The sequence below is a fragment of the Camarhynchus parvulus genome, chromosome 5, assembly GCF_901933205.1.
Source record: "Camarhynchus parvulus chromosome 5, STF_HiC, whole genome shotgun sequence".
Lineage (NCBI taxonomy): Eukaryota > Metazoa > Chordata > Aves > Passeriformes > Thraupidae > Camarhynchus > Camarhynchus parvulus.
Genome location: NC_044575.1, coordinates 1 through 21,132, shown reverse-complemented (window position 1 = coordinate 21,132; position 21,132 = coordinate 1). Strand labels below are relative to the sequence as shown.

At 38.4% G+C, this 21,132-nt stretch overlaps 1 protein-coding gene across 1 annotated transcript in view; it reads left to right on the top strand.

The window, feature by feature from the left end:
• BBOX1 (gamma-butyrobetaine hydroxylase 1) overlaps positions 1–18,987 on the top strand; it is a 30,779-nt gene extending 11,792 nt beyond the window's left edge. The window contains exons 3-9 of the mRNA XM_030949274.1: positions 821–1,224; positions 2,880–2,994; positions 9,553–9,751; positions 13,142–13,247; positions 14,140–14,336; positions 15,042–15,208; positions 16,333–18,987. Of these exons, the coding sequence (XP_030805134.1) occupies positions 1,003–1,224; positions 2,880–2,994; positions 9,553–9,751; positions 13,142–13,247; positions 14,140–14,336; positions 15,042–15,208; positions 16,333–16,493 (1,167 nt within the window). The 5' untranslated portion in view covers positions 821–1,002 and the 3' untranslated portion in view covers positions 16,494–18,987. The remainder of the gene's footprint in view (positions 1–820; positions 1,225–2,879; positions 2,995–9,552; positions 9,752–13,141; positions 13,248–14,139; positions 14,337–15,041; positions 15,209–16,332) is intronic.
• Positions 18,988–21,132: the final 2,145 nt, after the last annotated feature.

Sequence of the window (21,132 nt, the reverse complement as noted above, 5' to 3'; positions counted from 1 at the left end):
GATAGAAACTATGTTATGTAGGATACTTTCTTTAAAGAGAGGACTCGCACTGAGATAGCAGCCACAGGACACCTGAATCTTTCAGAGAAAGAGAATTTATTGCTCCATTGTCAGAATAAACGAACTTCTTCCTGCCTTGCTCAGCCCTGAAGATGCTGTTAGGATTAGGAGGAAAAAGTTGACACTGACCAGAGAGAATCCTTTGTTTGAATGGAATTTATGCATCATGGATGAGGTGTATGAATATGCAACAGATTATTGTTTTTAAGGGTTAATCCTCTGTTAATGTGGGTCTTTTTCAGGCTTATTTTGCCCAGAAAAAGGTATCCGGACGTCCGTAACTCTTTGTTTCTATTGTCTCGTATTGTCCCAATCCAAATTGTCCAAATTTTTATTACTCTAATTATATTGCTATTTTTATAATCATTTTATTGTTATTAAACTTTTAACATTTTAAAAATGGTTTTTTAAAACCACGTTTTTTAAAAAACTTTTTTTTTTAAAATCGCGTTTTTCACAGTATCATGAATGTTTCTGAAGTCTAGGTAGTTGGAAGGGAAGGGAGAATCATTGTAAAACTGTCCTTGTGCTATTCTTGCTTCTTCAGTACTAAGCTGCTCTTGGTGGTGCTTCAGGAGCTCCGTGACGGAGTTCCCTCTGATGTTTTTGCTATAGAACCCAAAAGGTAGAACCCAATATATAATATAATAATGCTTTTTATAACTCTGCCATATGCTTCTTCATCATCAGTTATAGAAAATACAGATATTTCTCACGCATTTAATCGCACTTACACTTTTTCCTCTCTTTATTCTTTAAGTAAATGGCTTGAAACTCTGAAAAACAAATGGCAAATGGTTTCAAGAGCTCCATGACGAACTTCCCTCTGACGTCTCCCTGTGACGTTTTGGCTACAGAGTCCAGAAGGCGGAGGAGGCGGCCCCGCGGCGCTGCGGAGCGGTGTCCCGGTGTCCCGGTGTCCCGGTGTCTCGGTGTCTCAGCATGAGCCCGGCCGTGCGGAGGGTGCGGGCTGTGGGCGGGGGCCGCTCCGTGTGCGTGCAGTGGGAGGACGGGAGCGAGAGCCGCTACCCGTGCGTGTGGCTGCGGGACAGCTGTCCGTGCCCGCTCTGCTTCCTGCCCTCCGCCGGGGCTCGCAGGCTGCGCCTCGAGGACCTGGATGTCGACATCGTGGCGAAGCAGGTTGCTCTGGCAGATAGCAAAAAGGTATTTGAAGCAAACCGTCATTCACCGTCTCGTGAAAGTTGTCTAACGATGCTTATTAATCTAAATTCGAGACAATTGCAAGCTGCACTCTAATGACAGTTTGCTTGTTTGCAAACCTTACCAGGTATTTGCAAAGCTTTCAGGAAGAATCGCATTTTGGGGAATTCAGATCTTTCCACCTTCATGTGAAACTTCACTGCATGGATGTTATGCAGAGGCCAAATAAACCCAAGCTTCAGCTTTTATCATATAATAATGCTTTTCAAAATTCTGCCATATGCTTCTTCATCACTAGTTGTTGAAAATACAGACATTTCTTGCACATTTAATCACACTTACAATTTTTCCTCTCTTTATTCTTTAAGTAAATGGCTTGAAAATATGAAAAACGAATGGTAAGACGGTGATGACTTTAATCTATAACAAAAATATCAGCTTTATTAGCAAACTTTCAATGCAAAATAACCTTCATCTTGAGTGAACACTCAAACCAAAGTTAATTCCAATAATCAGAATTGGACTAATGTCTGTATCCCTGTCTACTTATCTACATTAACATTTCTTCCTGCAAAATGGAAGGTTTTCAAGCAAGAGAGGATAGGAGCTGCCCTCCTTATGAATGTCAACGTTTCTTGATATATGAAATCCTAGTATATTATTTAGATTTTTTTATGTTTTATTTAAAACAGTTCGTGGCTCCTTTGGGAAACTAATTTTCTTGGTTTTATACTTAAAGATGTTTTAAACATATTGAATATGCAGCAGTCAGCCCTGGGTCAGATGGGGCAGCCTCGTTGCAGGGGCAGTTTGCAGAGGTTGACTCATGTGTGAGTATCTCAGCCACAGGATAAGGGTCTCTGGTGAGGAATTCTGGGCTCCTAAGCTTGTAGACAAAATTAATGCCATGTAACTTCATTATTTGATCAGGCAAATTAGGAATTGTCTGCTTCCACTTATATTCAGAAACTGATAAAAGCACAGCATTAATACTAAAATGATACTGATAATGTTTTACCATCATGTGAATGAGCAGAGTTGTGTGAATTGGGAAGTGATACCTATTCATCCACCTTGAAAATTCAGCTGGGGGTCTGTGCTGGACTGAACTCTTTCAGTTCATGACAAGCAAAGCCATATGCTTTCTATCCATGGTTTTTTTCAGGAATTGAAAAACCCAACGCTTTTTAAAAAATTTATTTGATAGAAGGAAGACTTCAAAAGTAGGAGATGGATTTCTCTCATAGCAAAAGGTCCTTGTCTGTCTTGTTCTTTTTCTTTTCTCATGACCTGTCAGTGTTTTGCGAGAAATTTTCGCTCTTCTGAGCTGGGGTGAAGTGCTCTCCCCAGTGATACGTGCCAGTTTTTACAATTCCCTTCTTTCTGTTAAGTGCAGCTCCCACTGTGGAAACAGTCCACACAAGCCAGCAAATTAGGTCATGGGTTGAAATGAAAATGAACATTTATAAAAGTGTCAGAATGTGAATGATGTTTCAGTTGGGTTTTCATTACTTGCTATCATGCTTCAGGGAAAGTTTAACTCTGACATTATTGATCTAAGTATTACAACTTCTGCTGTTTCTAAGGGATTTTGTTGTTCTAGATTATGTTTTTCAAATATTTTTTTCGTAAACTCACCTTTTCCTTTGTATCGACAGATCTCTATTACATGGCCTGATGAGCACACAAGTGAATATGAAGCTGAGTGGTTGAAAAAACGATGCTTTTCTGAAGAAGCCAGAGCTGTAATGCGAGCAGATTTATTTTTGCCAGGTAGGAATTAAATCCATGTCTGCTATGCTTGAAACAAATGCAAGGGGTTTGACACTGACAGTCCTGGTTGAGGTGCCTGTGTGAGGACCAGGTCTACCCAGCTGAAGCTGTGGCAACAGCCCTTGGTGCCTAGTGCCAGGCTATGCATGTGTGACAGGGACCCGTGGTTATCTTTTCCCTCTTCTACTTTCTATACCTGGGAGAAGTACAACTACTTGGGCTGCACTTACTTTCCTAAAAGCCTTCTCTTTCCAGAAAGTGTTAGTAGGTCTCATAAATGAGCCATGGACCACCAGTGGTCTGTGACTATGCAAGTGTGTGAGTGCTGTTTAAACTATTTAAATTTTTTCTAAATTTTTCTAAAAAGAAAGATTATTTGGAATTGCAAGGGAGTTACAACTGAAATATTTTTTCCCCTTTTTCATGGCCTTCTTGTTAAAAAGTAACTGTGTAGCCTGGCAGTGTGTAGTGCTGAAGTTCAGGTTGTGTTTGCTTTGCTTCCCGTGCATGTTTTAGTGGTAGACTGTCTTTTAATCACAAAGTATTTTGTACAGCTGTCTTTGTAACATTTACCCTGTACAAATCGCTTTCCCTTTAAAGTGGATAATTATAAACCCACGAGGTTTGGCATGATGCATTTCATCATTACTTTGACAGCATTTCAGACGAGCATGGAGGTGTGAAAGCTTGGAGGATGCCTGTGATTGCTCCTGACAGTGTTCCTGTGAGATCTGCTCTTGCAGAAAGCTGTGCATCTGTGTTCAGTGTTAAGACAGTATCTGTTAAAATAGGACACTACTGGTTTAAAAGATAAGAAATATCTCCACTCGTTTCAGTGGATGCTGTAATAAACTCTTCATGGTTCAGAATGGATCTATTTTCCCCTGGCAATATAAAAGTTTCTATCTACTTTTTTGGCAAAAATAAATGGTTGTGTTTACAACGGTTTATTTTGAAGAGTTTGGCATGCTTCCAGAGTGAATATGGTGAAGATACAGACCTCATTCAGGGAACCTAGACTTGATTTTTCAGATGGCAAGAACTTTTATTTGTGAAAATGAATATCTTATAAAAGCTAGCAGGATGTTTTGTAATCTTCAAAGGGATCAATGTAAATTTCTTTAATTAATACACAGGCAAAATAATCTAGATCTCAGGTTGTGTTCATTGGCAAAGGTATTAATTACTGAGATTTCAATATTTCAGATGTAATGCTACCTTTTTAACCTATTATGAAGTCTTAACTGGCTGTGATTTGCCTTCACGTGCATGCATTTGCACAGTGGTTACCTTTGGCGTCTAAATACAGTGCATGTTTTGGAAGCCAGTTCTCTGTTCTGCCACTGCTCTTCTCCATCGGAGCCATCCAGGCAAAAATATACACCAAAGATCTGTTTCATTCTTTGGGCAATGCTTTTTCAAATTCTGTTTCACATGGTTGGTCTGAAGAAATTGTGTATGAATGTTACACCAATTAACTGGCTTTTTTTTAGTGGTGTCATTCATCTTTTCCTCATGCCCTCAGACAATGATAATAATGAGCTCCCTGGCTCATTATGATTGCCACCTTCTTGCAGTTTTCCCCAGGTTTCAGGTGCAAAAAAAAGACTGCGAGTTTCCTTGCTGGCCATTGAAGATCTGTTTTTCATTGTATATTTTGGTAAGTTTAGAACACACTTCCTTGTGGTGATGCACACTGCAAATTACATGCCCTTAAGCAGCTAACCATAGCCCAGCTGTATAAGGTTACAGACAATGCTATGAAATGCCAGCCCAGCATGCTGCTTCAACAAAGAGAAATGCAAGCTTGCCAGACTGCTGTAGTTAAAGGTTAACCTTCATGGCTGACATTCACAGCTGTGGCTGGGTTTTTTTTTCTTTTGCAAGGGGTTATTTGCTTTTAGTGCTGCTTTTTTAAAAAATGTTTTTCCATCATAGTTTCTGATTCAAAAAACGTAAATGTCAGACATTGTGTCAAGCCCAAAAAGAAGAGTAGGTCAGATTTTCAGTGCATGATGAAGTGACTATAAATAGCTCTATGGCAGTATGTCAAGATTTCTCTTTTAAAACATTGCCAGATCCTATCCATGCAATATGCAAAATCAAAATCTGTTATTTGTGTATATCAAAGCTCATTTCAGCCCAGCTTACAAGATGCTCCCAAAAGAACAGCCAAGGAGATATATTCTACTTCTACAGCTGTGGTGTGTCAAAGATACCCTTTTTTCTTTCTGTTTACTGGAGTTCTACGCAGCAGATGTCACAGGAATGATTTACCATGTCTGTAATTCAGATGCTGGGGGTAGTAGAGGGTGCTTGTGAGAGACACTGAGTAAGCCAGTATCCAGTATCTAACTCCATTGTGTTTGCTGAGGCTCATTTTCCAACATGCTGGCATTCCAACAATAGGATGGGGCTGGGGGGTTTGGAAATTAGATAACATCACAATCATATTTTCCTGTTGGGTGAAAGAGAAGATTCTGCAGAGCTAATCTGTAGTGGTACCTAATATTTTTAACCTTAGGTTAGGTTAATGTTTAAACAGCAGTTTAAAGGTTTCAAATGATGATAATTCTTTAAAATGTGATAATATGATACTGAATGTTTACCTCCAGCTCCGTAAAAGTTTGAATCAGGGTGCTAGCAGTATCAATGCTGTTTTCAGTTTCTCTGCTAGATCTTGAAAGTTGATAATTTTAGAAGGATGAAGTTAAAAGTAGTTTTTTACTTTAAAAGTTTGGTCATTTGAATTTATCCTGCAGTAATAACTAATAAGGACTTAATGACGAGTTAGGCTGCCATATACATAACTTACAATAATGCAAAAATACACTTGGCTTTCAACAAACATGAAAATACATGCTGTAGGCAAAATAATTTTAGATGAAGTAATTTACTCTAGTGGTGTCTAGACTTTCTTTTATTACTCCAGCAGATCTGATCAGCATTGTCCCAAGTTGTGTAGTAAATGCTGGATACTTCCAAGTGTTGATGCATACACACCATCTGCAGGTACTGAACAAAGGGCATCTTCACATTTTATGCAAACTCTAATGTAGTTAGGACTAAGCTGGTATGATCAAGAAATGGGATTTTTTTTCCTTTCTTTTTCCCTCCAAATTATTGTTCTGAAATTATTGAAAGAGGCATTAATTCTTTCAAAAGAGTTCATTCTTCCCATTTTGAAAAGCACACAGATCTGGGGTTTTAGTAGTCATAATATAAATTATCCTTAAAGATACAAAATAATTCTGTAAGACTTGTTTTTATCCTGTATGAGTTGTTCAGTTACATTTGCAGAGGAACCTGGGCAGGATAGATGGGGTGAATCCAGCAAGGTGAGGTTCATCAAAACCAGTTGCCAGGTTGTTCACCACAACAACCCCTGCAGCACTACAGGCTGGGGACAGAGTGACAGGACAACAGCCAGGCAGAAAGGGACCTGGGGTTGCTGACTGGTGGCAGACTGAATGTGAGCCAGCAGTGTAGCCAGGTGGCCAAGGCCAATGGCTCCTGGCCTGGATTGTGAATAGTGCGGCCAGCAGGAGCAGGGAGGTCATTGCTCCCCTGTGTTCAACACTGGTTGGGCAGCACCTTGAGTGCTGTGTCCAGTTCTGGGCCCTCATTTCAGGAAGGACATTGAGATGTTGGAGCATGTCCAGAGAAGGGCAGCAAGGCTGTAGAGGGGCTTGGAACACAAGTCCTCTGCAGAGCAGCTCAGATGTGTAGCCTGGAGAGAAGGGGCTCAGGGGTGAGCTCATCACTCTCCACAGCTCCCTGAAAGGAGGCTGTGGCCCAGTGAGGGTTGGGCTCTGCTCCCAGACAACCAGTGACAGAACAAGAGCACACAGACTAAAGATGCGCCAGGAAGGTTCAGGCTGGACCTCAGGAACAATTTCTTCCCAGAAAGGGAGACTAGGCATTGGGACGGGTGGCCCAGGGGGGTGGTGGAGTCACTGTGCTGGAGATGTTTAAGAAAGGCTGGAGGTGGCACTCAGTGCCATGGTTTAGTTGACAAGGTGGTGCCAGGTCATGGGGTAGACTAGATGATCACAAAGGTCTTTACCAATCTAGCTGATTCTGTGATTTGCAAACAGAAAGATTTTTAATTTGGCAACTGCAGCTGTGCTGTGCAAGACCTAAGGCTGTCCAGACACTAATGACTCATTCCTATCTTTCTTACCACTTCAGCTTTCAGAGCATATGTTCTAATACTACTACTATAGTATAATGGAAACTGTATTTACTGCCTTAGCAGGGGGAAGAAATTGTTCTATGATGACATGATAAAACAATGAAGCGCTTGAGTGGGATCCACCAGGAAATACTGCCAAAGAGTACAATACCTGCGCAGTTCAGTGCAGCTCCTTGATAGATTTTCAGGCTGAAGAGATTTTGTGAATAAAAATGGGTAGAAAGTTCCTGTTGTTTGGTATGTGGAAGAATAACATGCCATGGGGAGGATACAGTTTTCTAAGACTTTCAGGCAGTCTTTTTAAAAAACACTTTTAAATGGAAGAATGTAACTCTCTGCATACCACAAGCTCTTTTTTCCATTCTCTGAGTTTTGCTTTCCTGTCCCTTTTCCAATTAATTATGGACCTGGTAATCTGTCAAATTGTAAATATTGAACAACATAGAGCATTTTCATCCAGAGCCAAAGGTGTAAATGCCGCTTCTTTTAGCACAGACCTATGACTTGTCTCTCACCTATTGCTGTTGTGCTCGCCTGACTACGATGCTCTCTGGGACCAGTCAGGAGAATTCCTTCACTGTTTTTCATATAAATATAAATTGTTTAAAAGCAGTTCATGTGTATATCATGTGTTTAAAAAGTTCATGTGTATATCAGACATAAGTGTCAGAAATTAGATCTCAGAACTATTGCAGCTACTAGAAGGATCAAAATTGGACTAGTGTATTTAAATTAAGCTCTAAGAGCTCTCTGAAAAAACCCCAAAATTACTAATATGTAAAGCATAAAGATTAAAAAGTCTGCTGGAGATCCTGTGCTAAAATTAATCATTTTCTTTGGGATATTTAGTATTGAATGGTGTGGTCACATTCATATTACCACTTGGAGCTATATGCAAGGTTTCAACCTCTGGTGTATTTACCATGGTGTCATTATGGAGTACACTGGCAAATGTGAATGGGGAAAGGCTGTTCTTGCAGTAGCTCAAAGGCCGACCTCTTGACTGCATCAGCATGTCACTGAAGGGCTGGAAACTTGGAGCCTTTCTTCTCTGAAATTTGAGGTAGGATTTATATGCATTTGTGTACCAGCTTGCACCTTTAAAAAGAGAGACAAATCTAAACCATTAAGGATGCTGGCTACACTTGTCACTGGAAGGGAATTTGTATAGAAAAGTGAAGGTTTGGGGAAAAGAGTTTATGGCCTTGTACGGCAGGATTGAACCGTATTTACTCTCTAGCTTTTTTGTTTTCTTGGTGTTTGGCAACTATTTTTGTTTGTTGTTGTTTTTAAAATGCAAAGTGGTGAAGCATTAAAGAAAAAAAGGTCTCCAGATTTAGTAGCTGTTTTAGGAGTATCAGTGTAGAGTTCAGTTTCCTTGACACTTTGCAATTTCCACCTTGTAGCAGTATTGTGGAGGTTAAATATCTCTTCAGTCAGCAGGCAATGTTATAGTATTATTCCCAAATACATTTCAGAGTCTGGCAAAGGCTAAATTCCTAGAAAAAATATTTCTGTTCAAGTTAAGTGATATGAGAAAGATTTTGAATTTAGCTTTTTCCTCCCTTTGGCTCCACAGCTCCACAGTTTGGATGTGAGGCCAGAGGACAGTCACCAGTCTGCAGGTCTGCTTGGGTGGAGGATGGAGGGTGGTGGTTCTACAGGGCAGCTGTAGGGATTGGCAGGTTTGCCATGCCAAAATCCGAGGCAGTCCCAGCGTTTGTTTGAACTATATGATGTCCTTCAGTCACCAGGTAAAATTACCCAGAGTTCTCAATTCTGAAAGCTCCTTGGAATTTGTAGTTTTTATTTGTCCTGTCCATTGAAGAGATGTTGGAATAAATAAAGATACAGGCATTTTATAAGTCATGCCACTTGCATAATTTTACAAATGTTTGTGGTCTCATTTCTAGTGTGGGATCTCTGTGATTGATGATTGGGCACGTTATCTCAAGATTAGCTAAAACACCAAGTAAGGTAGTTGTGATATAAACAAAACAATTATTCTAGATAAAATCTTTTCATGCTTTATAGTACATTCTTCTAAGAATAGCAGCTTCAGATTAAATATATAATAGCAAGGGAAAACAAATATGTCTTTACTGTAAGAATAAAAGCCCTGCTTCAATATTTAAGATAATGCTTGACTTAAACCAGTAATGTTTCAAGTTTTGCAAAAAACTAGAAGCAATGCTAACTTTACGCAAAACAAAAAAGGTAAGAATTAGCATCTTTGTCCTATTTACCCATTACTGTGCACTATCTTTGAACGTATGTGTATGTTTGTGCATAATAGCCAGTAAACTGAAGAGTTTTGATGCTAAAACAGCTAAGAACTTGTTTCTCTATTTCTTCCCTTTCAGAACATCAGTACTGGGGCTCAGACCTTCAACTTTCCAAAATACCTTTTGAAGAGATCATGTACAATGATGAAAGTGCATACAGGTGGTTGTGCACCCTAAAGAAAATGGGAATTGTTCTACTGACAGGAGCTGCTACAAGGCAGGGAGAATTGATTAGACTTGGCCAAAGGATTGGGTTCCTGCGTCTCACATTTTATGGGTGAGTTTGTTTTTTAAAATCTTTGTTTTGCCAGTGTTTTAATCACCTCTAATGTTCTTTGTCTAAGCTTGTTATATCTCTTTTGAGGATTTATATGTTAAAGCAAGGTGTATGGTTTTTTCTCTATATATTAGAAAATCTGGCATCAAGTTTATATACTGTAAAAGAGAATTGCTCTGCTATTACAGGTAGGGTATGTAGAGAAGAGCAGAATTAACACTAACTGCAGAGAGAAGGAAAAGTGCCTGAAAACAAATGTTGTTGAATATAGGGTAACAGTGAGACAGACTTACTTATCTATGCCATAAAACAAAACCCAAAATCCCTAATCCAGTCCCGTTCTGAACAGAGGAAGTTATCTGTTCTGAAACTTTTTCTTAGTCTGATTTTGAGTCATGGCTATAGGTAAGACTTAGATGATGGTATTGTGGCCCACATCACCAAGAAGATGGGCTGAGTACCCATTTTCCTACTTTCAACAGAGTATGCTCTGGAAAGCCATAGCAAATCCCAACAAGCAGAGTTCTGCTTGAAGGAGCACAAGCAGGCACTTGTAAATTATCCTTTTGATGCCAGGAACTGGCAAACTGAAGCTCTACCTCTGCAAGCACCTACTAAATGACTAGGCAAACCTTGGTGGCAACTCACATCTTGCTGAGCTGAATCAGTGACCTCCATCTAACTAAGAAAAAGTGTTTGTACCTAGTACTTACCATAATTTTCATCTTCAAAACAGAAGTTCAGTTCTTACTGGCATCCAGTTGCTGGCTTTTACAACTGTAATAAAATAATAACTTTGGGTTATTATTTCCCTGGTGTTTTACTGGGAGCCAAATACATGGCCTACAAAATATGAGAAATAAAAGGATAAACTTGGAGTTGGCAAACTTGCCAAATTAAACATTACCTCAACAGAACCCTGAATTTTAAACTGAAATGTAACAGCAATTAATACAATTCTAACACATGAAAGAAAAAAGCCTTTCTTCTTATCTAGATGTCTGCTTGGTGTGACCTTCCTAAAATGTCATTACTGTAAAAAGTGGAAACATTCTCTGTATCGGCCATATAAAAACACCAAGAGTTTCCACATTTTTAAATTAACCTTTTTCTTTCCATTATGGAGACCCAACTTCCTTAATGAAGTCTCCAGTCATACCACTATTTGTTTTTCCAACTTCTCACCTTGTAAGACCTTGTGTTCCTCCTCTGTTTGGAAGCCTTGTCCAGTGCTTGGTGTGGTGTGAAGGCTCCAGCACTGCAATGAAAACAGCCAATCCATCAGTGCATCTGGAGGTCCTCAGCAGCATGAGAAGAACACATGTCCCAAATCTCATATGTATAAGACAGACTTTTAATGAAGTGTAAGACCAAATGATTCAAATGTGGTTTCAGTTCCTAGTGCTGCACTTTGGCAGGACTAAGGAGGTAACAGACAGCCTGGTTTTCTACTGATGAAGACTGAACTCATGTTGCTGTCTAATGCAAAAAAAATTGCTACACCTGCTTGGTACCAATCTTCCTACTCCATCAAACAGCCTGAACAGTGGGCTTTGAAATGTGACCCTAATTATTAAACCACAAACCATTCCAACCCACTCTGCTCTCCTTAAGGTCCCAGAGTCCTCTGACATACTCTTACTACCTGTGCCCCCAAGATGGCCAAGCTGATGCTTCAGCTCAGTTGAGACTTAGACAAAGTGAGGTTGATTTTTCCATATTCAATGCTGAGCTCCCCATTAGCCTCTTTGACTTCAAATCAGTAACTTGGGCTTTCAGCAAAGCTCACTGTGTGGAAGGAAAGCTCCTGGGGAGCAGCTTCCCTTACAAATCCTGACAATACAAAAGCAATGACTGCTTTTACAAAAGCTTCTGATGATTCTATAAAATGTTATGACTCCAGCAATTTTATATATTTCATCTAAATAAGATGATGAAAATGTCTTAAATTGTTTTAGAACCATCAACTGACACCACAGCTTATCAAATTAAAGACAGAGCAAATCTAGCTGCCTTCAGCACTAATTACAGTAATTATAAAAAGGGGCTATTTTTTGGCTGTCAAACTGTGGAAGTGTGGTTGAAATTGTCATACTTGAGTACTGAGGTCATGTGATGATGAATATGTGCTGTTACTCAAGTAATGTACTGATGAATATGTGCCATACCAAATAATAAAAACTATTTCTCCTAGGCAGTTAAACACATTTGCAAATACTCAAGAGAGTTTTCCCTCTGGAAATCGCAGAAATCTAATTTTAGCATTTTGCATAATTTCTATACTAAATACCACTCCTTGAACAAAAGTATTTATATACTATATATAAATAATTTTATCTGCATGTTCTTTAGCCTATTTTCTTTTTAAACTGTTATTAAAAAGTAAAACTAGGCACACATCATCTGGAACATATTTTTGTCTATAGTATTCCACAAGGGAAAATGAGTTTCACAATTTCTTTTTGGTCACTTATGTGAGTGCAATTATATCATCTCTGTATGGTAAATTACACTTTTCCAGACAAACATCTGGATCTATAACATGCATCTGGTGAGGATTGTCTTCAATCATGTGAACTCTGTGTAAACAAAACCTGTAGTTCTGGGTCTCAAATTCTCCTGCATGGTGTGTCACTCAAAACACATTTTGTCTGTGCAACAACATGAGGCATTCATGTCATTGTCATATAGGTGTGACTTACTTTTTTCACTGCAGTTGTCAGAAAACTTTTTACTGAATTGTGCCAAATTCCAAGAGAGAAACTATGTAATAAAATAAACAGAGCTAGTTCTCAAAAAGGATGTCATAGAAAGGGAAGAAGTTTCAAAGTCTTTCATCAAGACATTTTTCTCCAGAAGCAAATTTTCAGCTTACAGGAAAGATCCCCCTATAAAGGATACTCTATATTTTCTAAGATTATGAAGCCTTAAAAATAACTTCTGGGGAAAATTACATGGCCTTTACAAGTTCTGCATTTCACTGATAATGTGCTCCATGTGGCAGAGGTAAAGTGAAAAGTTGATAAAAAGAAATGGGGCAGCTTCTACTCACTTGTTTCTGAAGCATCATTACTAGGATGATTTCTACTGGCAAAAGCCTCTTGGTTAGTGTCTTCAGCTGGCCTTTGCCACCACTGGAAAGCCATCCTTCTTCCAGGTACTGCCCTGATGCCAGATGTCCCTTGACACACTGAAGTTTTATCTAGGACTGCTGAAATAAGCCTCTGTTGGGTGGAGGGACACTGCTAAATCTTTATTTCCTTATAATGTTACAATATTTTCATGTGCAAAGATGAAGTGACTGTTGTGCTGGGATTTCATAGTTTCAAAGTGTACTGTCTGGCATGTGGGCTGGATGTTCTAACATCTCTTTTCCCTTTCATTATAAAGACCAACTTGGCAAGTGCAAGACAAAGCAGATGCTAACAATGTAGCATACACAACTGAGAGACTCTGTTTTCACACTGATTACCCTGTTCTGCAGCATCCACCTGGGGTAAGTTGAGTTTACTGACTTTTTCACTCCACAAAAGGGGAAAGGGGAGTGTTCTTGTAGTGTGAAAAATGGTTGGTGATCAGTCGCTCTGAATTTGTCTTAAAAGAGCAATGTAAAAATATCGGTATATTAATCTGCATATGCTGATCTATATACACATGGCATGCAATTTATACAGTATGATATAAATTCAGCATGTCTCCCATATATCCCATAATTTTTAAATTAAATTCACAAAGTATTGAAAATATTGCCATATGAGAAAATTTTTGGGTTCTTTATATGCTGTGAGTACTGTTCTCATTATTTCACAAAAGTTAGGTGTCTAAATGCTATAGTCAGGTTGTGACATTTTAGGACTCATCTCTTCAGCTCAGGAGGGGAACAGAGAAAGAATTAAGATTAAGATGGTATATTCTGTTTTCTGTGAATTGGTAAAAGATAAATACGTGTTTGCCCTTTCATAACAGACAAAAAATCAGGGCCCTTCTGTAAAATTGGACAACCACAGAAAAGATGTTTTCACCGGTTCCTGTCATATCAAAGTGTAATCCACACAACTCACATGATTTGGAGAACTGGAAAGTAGTAGGAAGAAAAAGAGGGACTCAAAGGAAAGAAGCAAGACCTCTTTGCCACTGACTCACAGGTTGCAAGCATTAGAAGATATCCCAATGGGATGGATTTATGAACACACTATTTTAATTTTCTGCCTTTGTGATACTGGTGGCAGAGTGTTGTGAAGCTGCAGTAAATGAACGCTCAGTCTGTCACTGGGAAAAAAAACCAAACAACTAGAATAAAAGAACCACAAATGTGAGAGAACTGATACTAATAAGCTGTTAAATATGCAACCCAATTATTTTTTTAAAGAGCTGTTAATTCCTTCCAGGTTCAATTTCTTCATTGTATAAAGCAAACAGCTGCAGGAGGTGAAAGTGAAGTTGTAGATGGATTTCATGTATCCAACAAGCTGAAGAAACAAAATCCTGAGGCATATCAGATCCTGTCCTCTACTGCTGTAGACTATGCTGATATTGGGGTGGATTACTGTGATTTTGCTGTGCACTGTAAACAAAGGATTATAGAGTGAGTAGTTTCAACAACACCTAAAAAGAAAATCCCTGTCATCTGGTGGATGATGTGTTGGTAGGAGAAGGTCTGCTCCTGCCACCTTGTGGGAAAACACTGGTTTAACTTGGTCTGTAGTTCTAGGTTTGGGTGGAGTTTTTTGGTTGACTGGTTGGGATCTTTAGTCTGTTTTTTTGGGAGATGTGTGACTTGTTCTGTGCATTGTGCCACTTACTTGGTTTTGCCACACACAAACAAGAAGTGGTGGTAATTAGAGTAACTCCTAGGCACAGGCACGGGTTAGCAAACAGCCAAATGCCAGCCAATATACACGTATATATGATGTCAAGGAGAGGTCATTATTTGAAACATTTAGATTAAGAATGATATACTATCAGGAGATGAAATGCAAATGTTCATACTCTTTTCTGATTTAAAAAAAGTTTATGATTTAATAAAAAAAGTTTACAAATAAAGAGTGTATAATATAGATCTTTGAGCAAATTAAGTGTCTACACTTTTTCCTGGTTATCCCTTTTCCTAGTTAGTCTTAATTAGCAAAATCCAATCCAATATCAATCTGAATTTTACTATAGAAACATACTGATATTCCAGCAGGAGAATTCAGTTATTGTTTAATCATCTCAAACTGTTTCAGTAACAACAGAAGACATTCCTTTTTCTTTTTTCCTTTCCTTTTTTTCCCTTTTCTTTGTTTTATAGCACAGACTCCAGAGGCCAAGCAATTCGGATCAATTATAATAATGCAACTAGAGACACAGTGTTTGATATACCAGCTGAAAAAGTGAGGCCATTTTATGCAGCTCTAAAGGAATTTAATGATTTATTGAACAGCACAGAACACAAGTTTACTTTCAAGATGAAACCAGGTCAGTAAGTTCCTCTCCTCACAACAGTTTTTCACATGTTTTCCTGACAGTCAAAATACTTGAACACTGCTAGCACTAGTACTGAGGGGAACTTCAAGTCTTCCAGTCATCTATTTTATTTTATACTGCTTTCTTGCATTCATCTCGTAGATTTCTTTTGCCATTGTAACACTATAAAGAAGAAAAAAGTGGCAGGGGGGAATAGTCTACCTATAGATTAGTCAAATGTATGTCTAAACTAAATACAAAACAGCATTTTATGCTACATGGCATATTGGAAATTGATGTATCAATAGCACCATAGATTGGCAGTCCTATGTGTGATGTCATGTGTGGCCTTAATCTCTGTTCTTTCATTCCTCAGCATTAAAATAAATATATGAATCTCTCAAGAGATATTACAAAAGTAAATACATCTTTGTGTCTGACTGCCTCATATACTATGGTACTTGTGTCTAAAATATCTGTGGGGAAATTAATCTCTCTCCATTGGAAACGCACAATAAAATAATGTGTAATATCACATTAATGGAAAAACAAAGTGCCTTACGTTACATTAGTGGCATCCATTTTGTTGATTAATGCAAATGGTGGTAGGGGGAATGAGGAGAAGATAAGAAAGACTGTGAGTTTATTTAATTCAAGATTTACCATAATGGTGACACACAAGGGAGAAAAATTAAATTGGTATTCTAGCATTAGTTATGCAATTTCCTAACTCTCAGAGTTTTGGCTTTGTTCTCATGAAATTCTCTTAACAGGGATAGCATGTATGTGTATAGTACAACTAGTACTAGACTGGTCAAATAAAATGTATCCTAGTGGTTTTCACACCTTTTATTTATTTCACCTCTATGGATTTGCATTCTCCTCAAGGCTTGATTTTCTCAGTATGGACTCCTCTACCGCCCTGCTTTTTAACTCCTCATTATACAAGAAATGAAAGAGGTGTCAAAAGGGAACTGGCCTCTCTGGTTGAGAAAGCTAAAATTACTGTGTAGTTGCTGTGTATCTCCAGCTGTTAGTATTGCTCACTAACTGTTGATATGAATCTACCTCTGTGTTTTTTTTAAGGAATCAACTCTAACATTCCAACTACTGACCTTTGTGCAATCTCTTTATAGGAGATGTACTGACATTTGATAACTGGCGTGTGCTCCACGGTCGCCAAGGCTACCCATCCTGTTCAGAAGTGACCCGTCACCTGGAAGGTGCCTATGCAGACTGGGATGTAGTCATGTCAAGGCTCCAGCTCCTTAGGAAAAGGGTCCTGAATAGGGATTGAGCTTTCTCCTGACTAGAATGAGCAAAACATAGATTATCTAACCTCAATCACAACAGCAATATTAAAAAATATTAGTCTTCTTTTCAGAAACTGACATCACTTTTGACAAGGGCTTGTCATAGAACCAAGGTAAGGCTTTGAACTGACAGAGGGTAGGTTTTGATTAGATATGAGGGAGACATTCTTTACAGTGAGGGTGCTGAGGTACTGCAGCAGGTTGCTCAGAGAAACTATGGCTGCCCAGTCCCTGGAAGTGTTCAAGGCCAGACTGGGTGGGGCTTGCAGCAACCTGGGATAGTGAAAGGTATCCTTGCTTATTGCAGAGGGGGTGGAACGAGATGGTCTTTAAGGTCCCTTTCAACCCACACCATTCTGTGAGTCTGTCATAAATATATTTTTGGTTTCTATAAGCTAAGAAACATTTTGTTCATATCATTATGTTCATATAAATTTTGTTCAAAATTTATCTGTGCCCTGGTCTTTGAATCTAGGAAATACGTTCCTATGTCTGTACGTTTATGTGCTTTTATAAAAGCAGTGTGCAAAGTGGCTTGAAAGATTATAATTTCACTGGACTGACTGCAGATCACAATGCCTTCCTTTGCCTCTACATATCTACCTGCCCTCCCAAGAAGGCTAGAAAGGTAAAAGGAAAATAATATCATTAACTAAATTTTGTTATGAACAGGCACCTTTCTTTATTTTCAGACATGCATTCTTTATTGCATAGATCATAACTAAAATTCACTATCAAAAAAAACCCCCAAAACACTGGCATGATGCTATTTTTAAATTCACACCTTTCTAGGTAGGACTCTGCTGTAATACATGATGTCGTTGAACAGAGGCTGTATTCTCTATATCCCACTGTACATGTTTTGATTATTACAGCCACAAATAATTTTTCCTACATGCCCAAGTCAATAAGCTCAGAAATTATAAACCTACCAAAGAATGCATCATATTAATGTTCCTGTGTGTTAGGAAGATAAATCACTCTCAGTGTAGAGGTCACAGACGGGATCAGAAAACCTATCAGAAATCCTAATGTAGAGGCCATGTACAGATCTAAGGTCTCTACAGCAGATTTTTGAGTAAAGTCAAAAGGAGGAACGCTGATTATGCTTGGTGGCTAGAAACTACAAAGCAGAAGTGGCTTTTGACTTTGCATGTGACAAAAATGTGGCAACTAAACCCAAATCCATTTTTGTTATACCCACCTCCAATAGGTCTTTAGGATGTTTTCCTCTACTCAGTATGATTTTTATTCAGAATCCAATCTAGAAATGACTGCAGCCAAAGTAGTGGAGTTCTTTCCCTATATTCAGATGCCAAATGGAAAAAGAAAGAATTTGTCCAAGAACATGTTCACCGAGTTTATTTTTCACCGTTCTTACAGCTGCAGAGTTAACAGGATGCCTCTCACCATGCTGTGAGCTGGACAAAATAGCCACTCTTCCACCCCCAAATCCTTCTGTTCAACTCTGTATTTTCAAACTGTCCCTTCCAAGTCAAATAAATCCTAGTCTCTTCCTGGAAGGGTAACACAATAGAACTACAACTACAGAATTAAATAACCGAAGAATTAAAATAAGGCCAGGTTGGATGGAGCTTTGAGCAACCTGATTTAGTGAACGGTTGTGGGGAGATAGAATGTAAGAAAATAAAGATAGTGCAAAAGGTAATCTCACCTCTGAGGATTGAAGCTGTACTAACTACTAAACATTAGGAACAAGCCTGTCCTTAACAGGCCACAGGTGTCCAATGAGGATGAGTGCTATAAAAGAGTGGGTTAGCTGCTTGAGAAGAGAGTTGGAGTTTGTTGGTTGTGCTGTGAAGAGAGCTGAAGTCAGTGCTGTGAGGAGCTGCCCATGAGAAACCACCAAGAAGATATGGAACTTTTGCAGTATGATGACAACAGACGGTGTCCCTGCCCATGGCAGGGGGACTGGAACTGGATGGCCTTTAAGGTCCCTTCCAACCCAGTCCACTCTATGATTCTGTGACCTAAAATCAGTTTGCAAACACTTCCATAGCTCCTGCTTATCATTTAAGAACAGATATCAGCTGAATAATCGGCTAAAACTCAATTAGGCCTTTTTGTCATAGGGCAGTTTGAATGTAGTCCTCTTTATTAAATAGTGAAATGTTATTGTCAAAGTTATGACCTCGTTAAATACTCCAACAAAATTTGGGTTTAGGGGTAATTAAATCTCTCAGTGCCTTCTTTAATAATTAATTCTGGAAATATGAGGAATTTTTTTTTTGTCTTTGCAATAAAAGAGGGAAAAGCTGAGGAAAGATTAATACCTACATTCATAATGCTCTGCAATAACTGCGTTATTTTCCATATAAAAATGGTGTGAATGTTGCAATTTATAACTGTTAAGACATCTTGTGCTTTATACTACTCATTAGTAGGGAAGAGATATTTTCCACTTGTATAGTATACTTTTCTGCACACTTTAATTCAAATTTCTTTTTATTAAAAGCTTCTGTGGAACTGACTGCTGGTTTGGGCTTGTATCTAATCTCACACATAACATCTTGCACACGGATATAAAGTCATTATTGTTAGTTACAAATATATGTAACTATTATTAGACCTGGATCCATTTACATTTGTCCTGTATACTTAACATACAGTTTAAATTTCACTAAACCCATTGCTTTGAGCAGAATGGAGTACAAAAATGGTAAAGACTGTTAATCAGTGGAAACATGAAGTCCTGCAGAAGAAAAAAAATAAAATTTCTGTAATGCCTCCATAAGCACAATATCCAGTTAAACTGGAAAAGGGTCAGACTACCCACACAAACTGAATGCAAATCAAAACTTATGCTTGTGCCTGAAAACCCTCTGCTCAAGTTCTAGAATCCAGCTACTATCTATATCAGAGATTTTAATTCTGAATTCCTTTGCCTAATAGTTTAGTCACACTGGAAAAAGAGAGAGTATTCCTGTAACTATCTGCAAAGTACATCTCCTGATGACTATTGATACCTGGTTAGGTATCAATAGAGGAAGCCCAAATGTGTTTTTTTAATCCCCTTCTTTTCCAAAAGCACACAGAAGATGACATTAAATTAAATAATAAAACCTAAAATTTGGTAATAAAACCTAAAAAGACTTGCTAAAAATAAAATTTTAAAATTCCATTATAACCTGAAAACTCATACATTCTAAACATGAACTTCCTCCAAAACAAATATTTCAAAACCCCAAAAATCTCAAATAAAACCTTTAAAATAACTACTATGATACCAAAATACAGTAAACAAATAAACACCTGACCTCAACTATCTAAAACCATCTATAATAACTCATCTTAAAAACACCGCAACAAATACCAATTACCACCTCAACAATACACCACCAGCAACAACAAACTGCTCAAAATACTGTAACTCCCATCCAAAAAACACTCCATAAACTAAAACACCAAAAGAAATCAATGAAACCTGTTATAAATGATCACATTGGTAGCCAAATTTATAAAAAATTTAACAAATATTTATTAGATCGATAACAAAAAATAGAATTTCGAAAGACCACCACAGCCAAGACAGCGTCAGCCCCAGGTGCAGGCACTGGGTGAACCAGGTGAACCAACTGACAAAGTGACAGCGTTTCTCCAGAGATTCACCCCGAATGCTTCAAGAAGCTAGTTTATATACAGTTTATTCTGCCTGAGGCAGGGATGACCAAACGTTTCTTTGTGTCTCTGCACATGTAGAACTGAATCCATACATGTGCAGGAAAAGACAAAGGTAGGTCCAGGGGTCCAGACGAATGTCTGAGCATCTAGGCAGAGTCTGTATTCATATGTAGCAGAGTGAGCCAGTTCTTGAGCACGGTAGATATAATCTTCTCAGGTGCAGGCTTGGTGAGTAGCTTAGACATTCCAGCAATCATGGTCCAGGAAGGTTTAGATGCAATCTTCCCAGGTGCAGATGCCAGGGAAGTCAGCAATCATGGCCCAGGAAGGTTTCATTAATACGTTAACAGACCCAATACTATCTTAACGTTGTCCAGGAACTGATTGAATAGAAATAAGACTCTGCTCCCAGACAGAGTGGTCAAAGACATAACTTTGGACTTTTACAATATTTTATACATATATAGCATGAATTATCTCTACCCTATACTACAAAACCCACTCAACCTTCAAGAACAGGACACTATATACCACCAAAAAAAGTTGAATAAAAACCACATATAAATGCCACTATTTTTTAAACAGCACTGCCAGTAATATATCTTTACCTTTTGTATGTATATATAAATGTATACATACAATTAAAATATATTAATTCGAGCAATCAGCCGACGATATAAGAAAATAAAACGCCCTAAAGTGATATTATAATAGTCTATCCTCTATCATCCTCACCCAAATCCTCTCTCAACTACACAAACAACAGAAAAAATCCATTTTTTACTTATTTTACCTAACGTCTCATGTACTAGCCAAAACGAAAAAATTGGCCAAAACTGTAATTTCTTCTTCTAAAATTATTCACCTTTACTCCGATACAAAAAAAACAAACCACCACCAAAATCCCCACGCTAAAAAGACCCTCGCCACACCCCCTCCGCAATTCCCTCCGCCCCTGCCACTGGACAAACACAGCAGTGG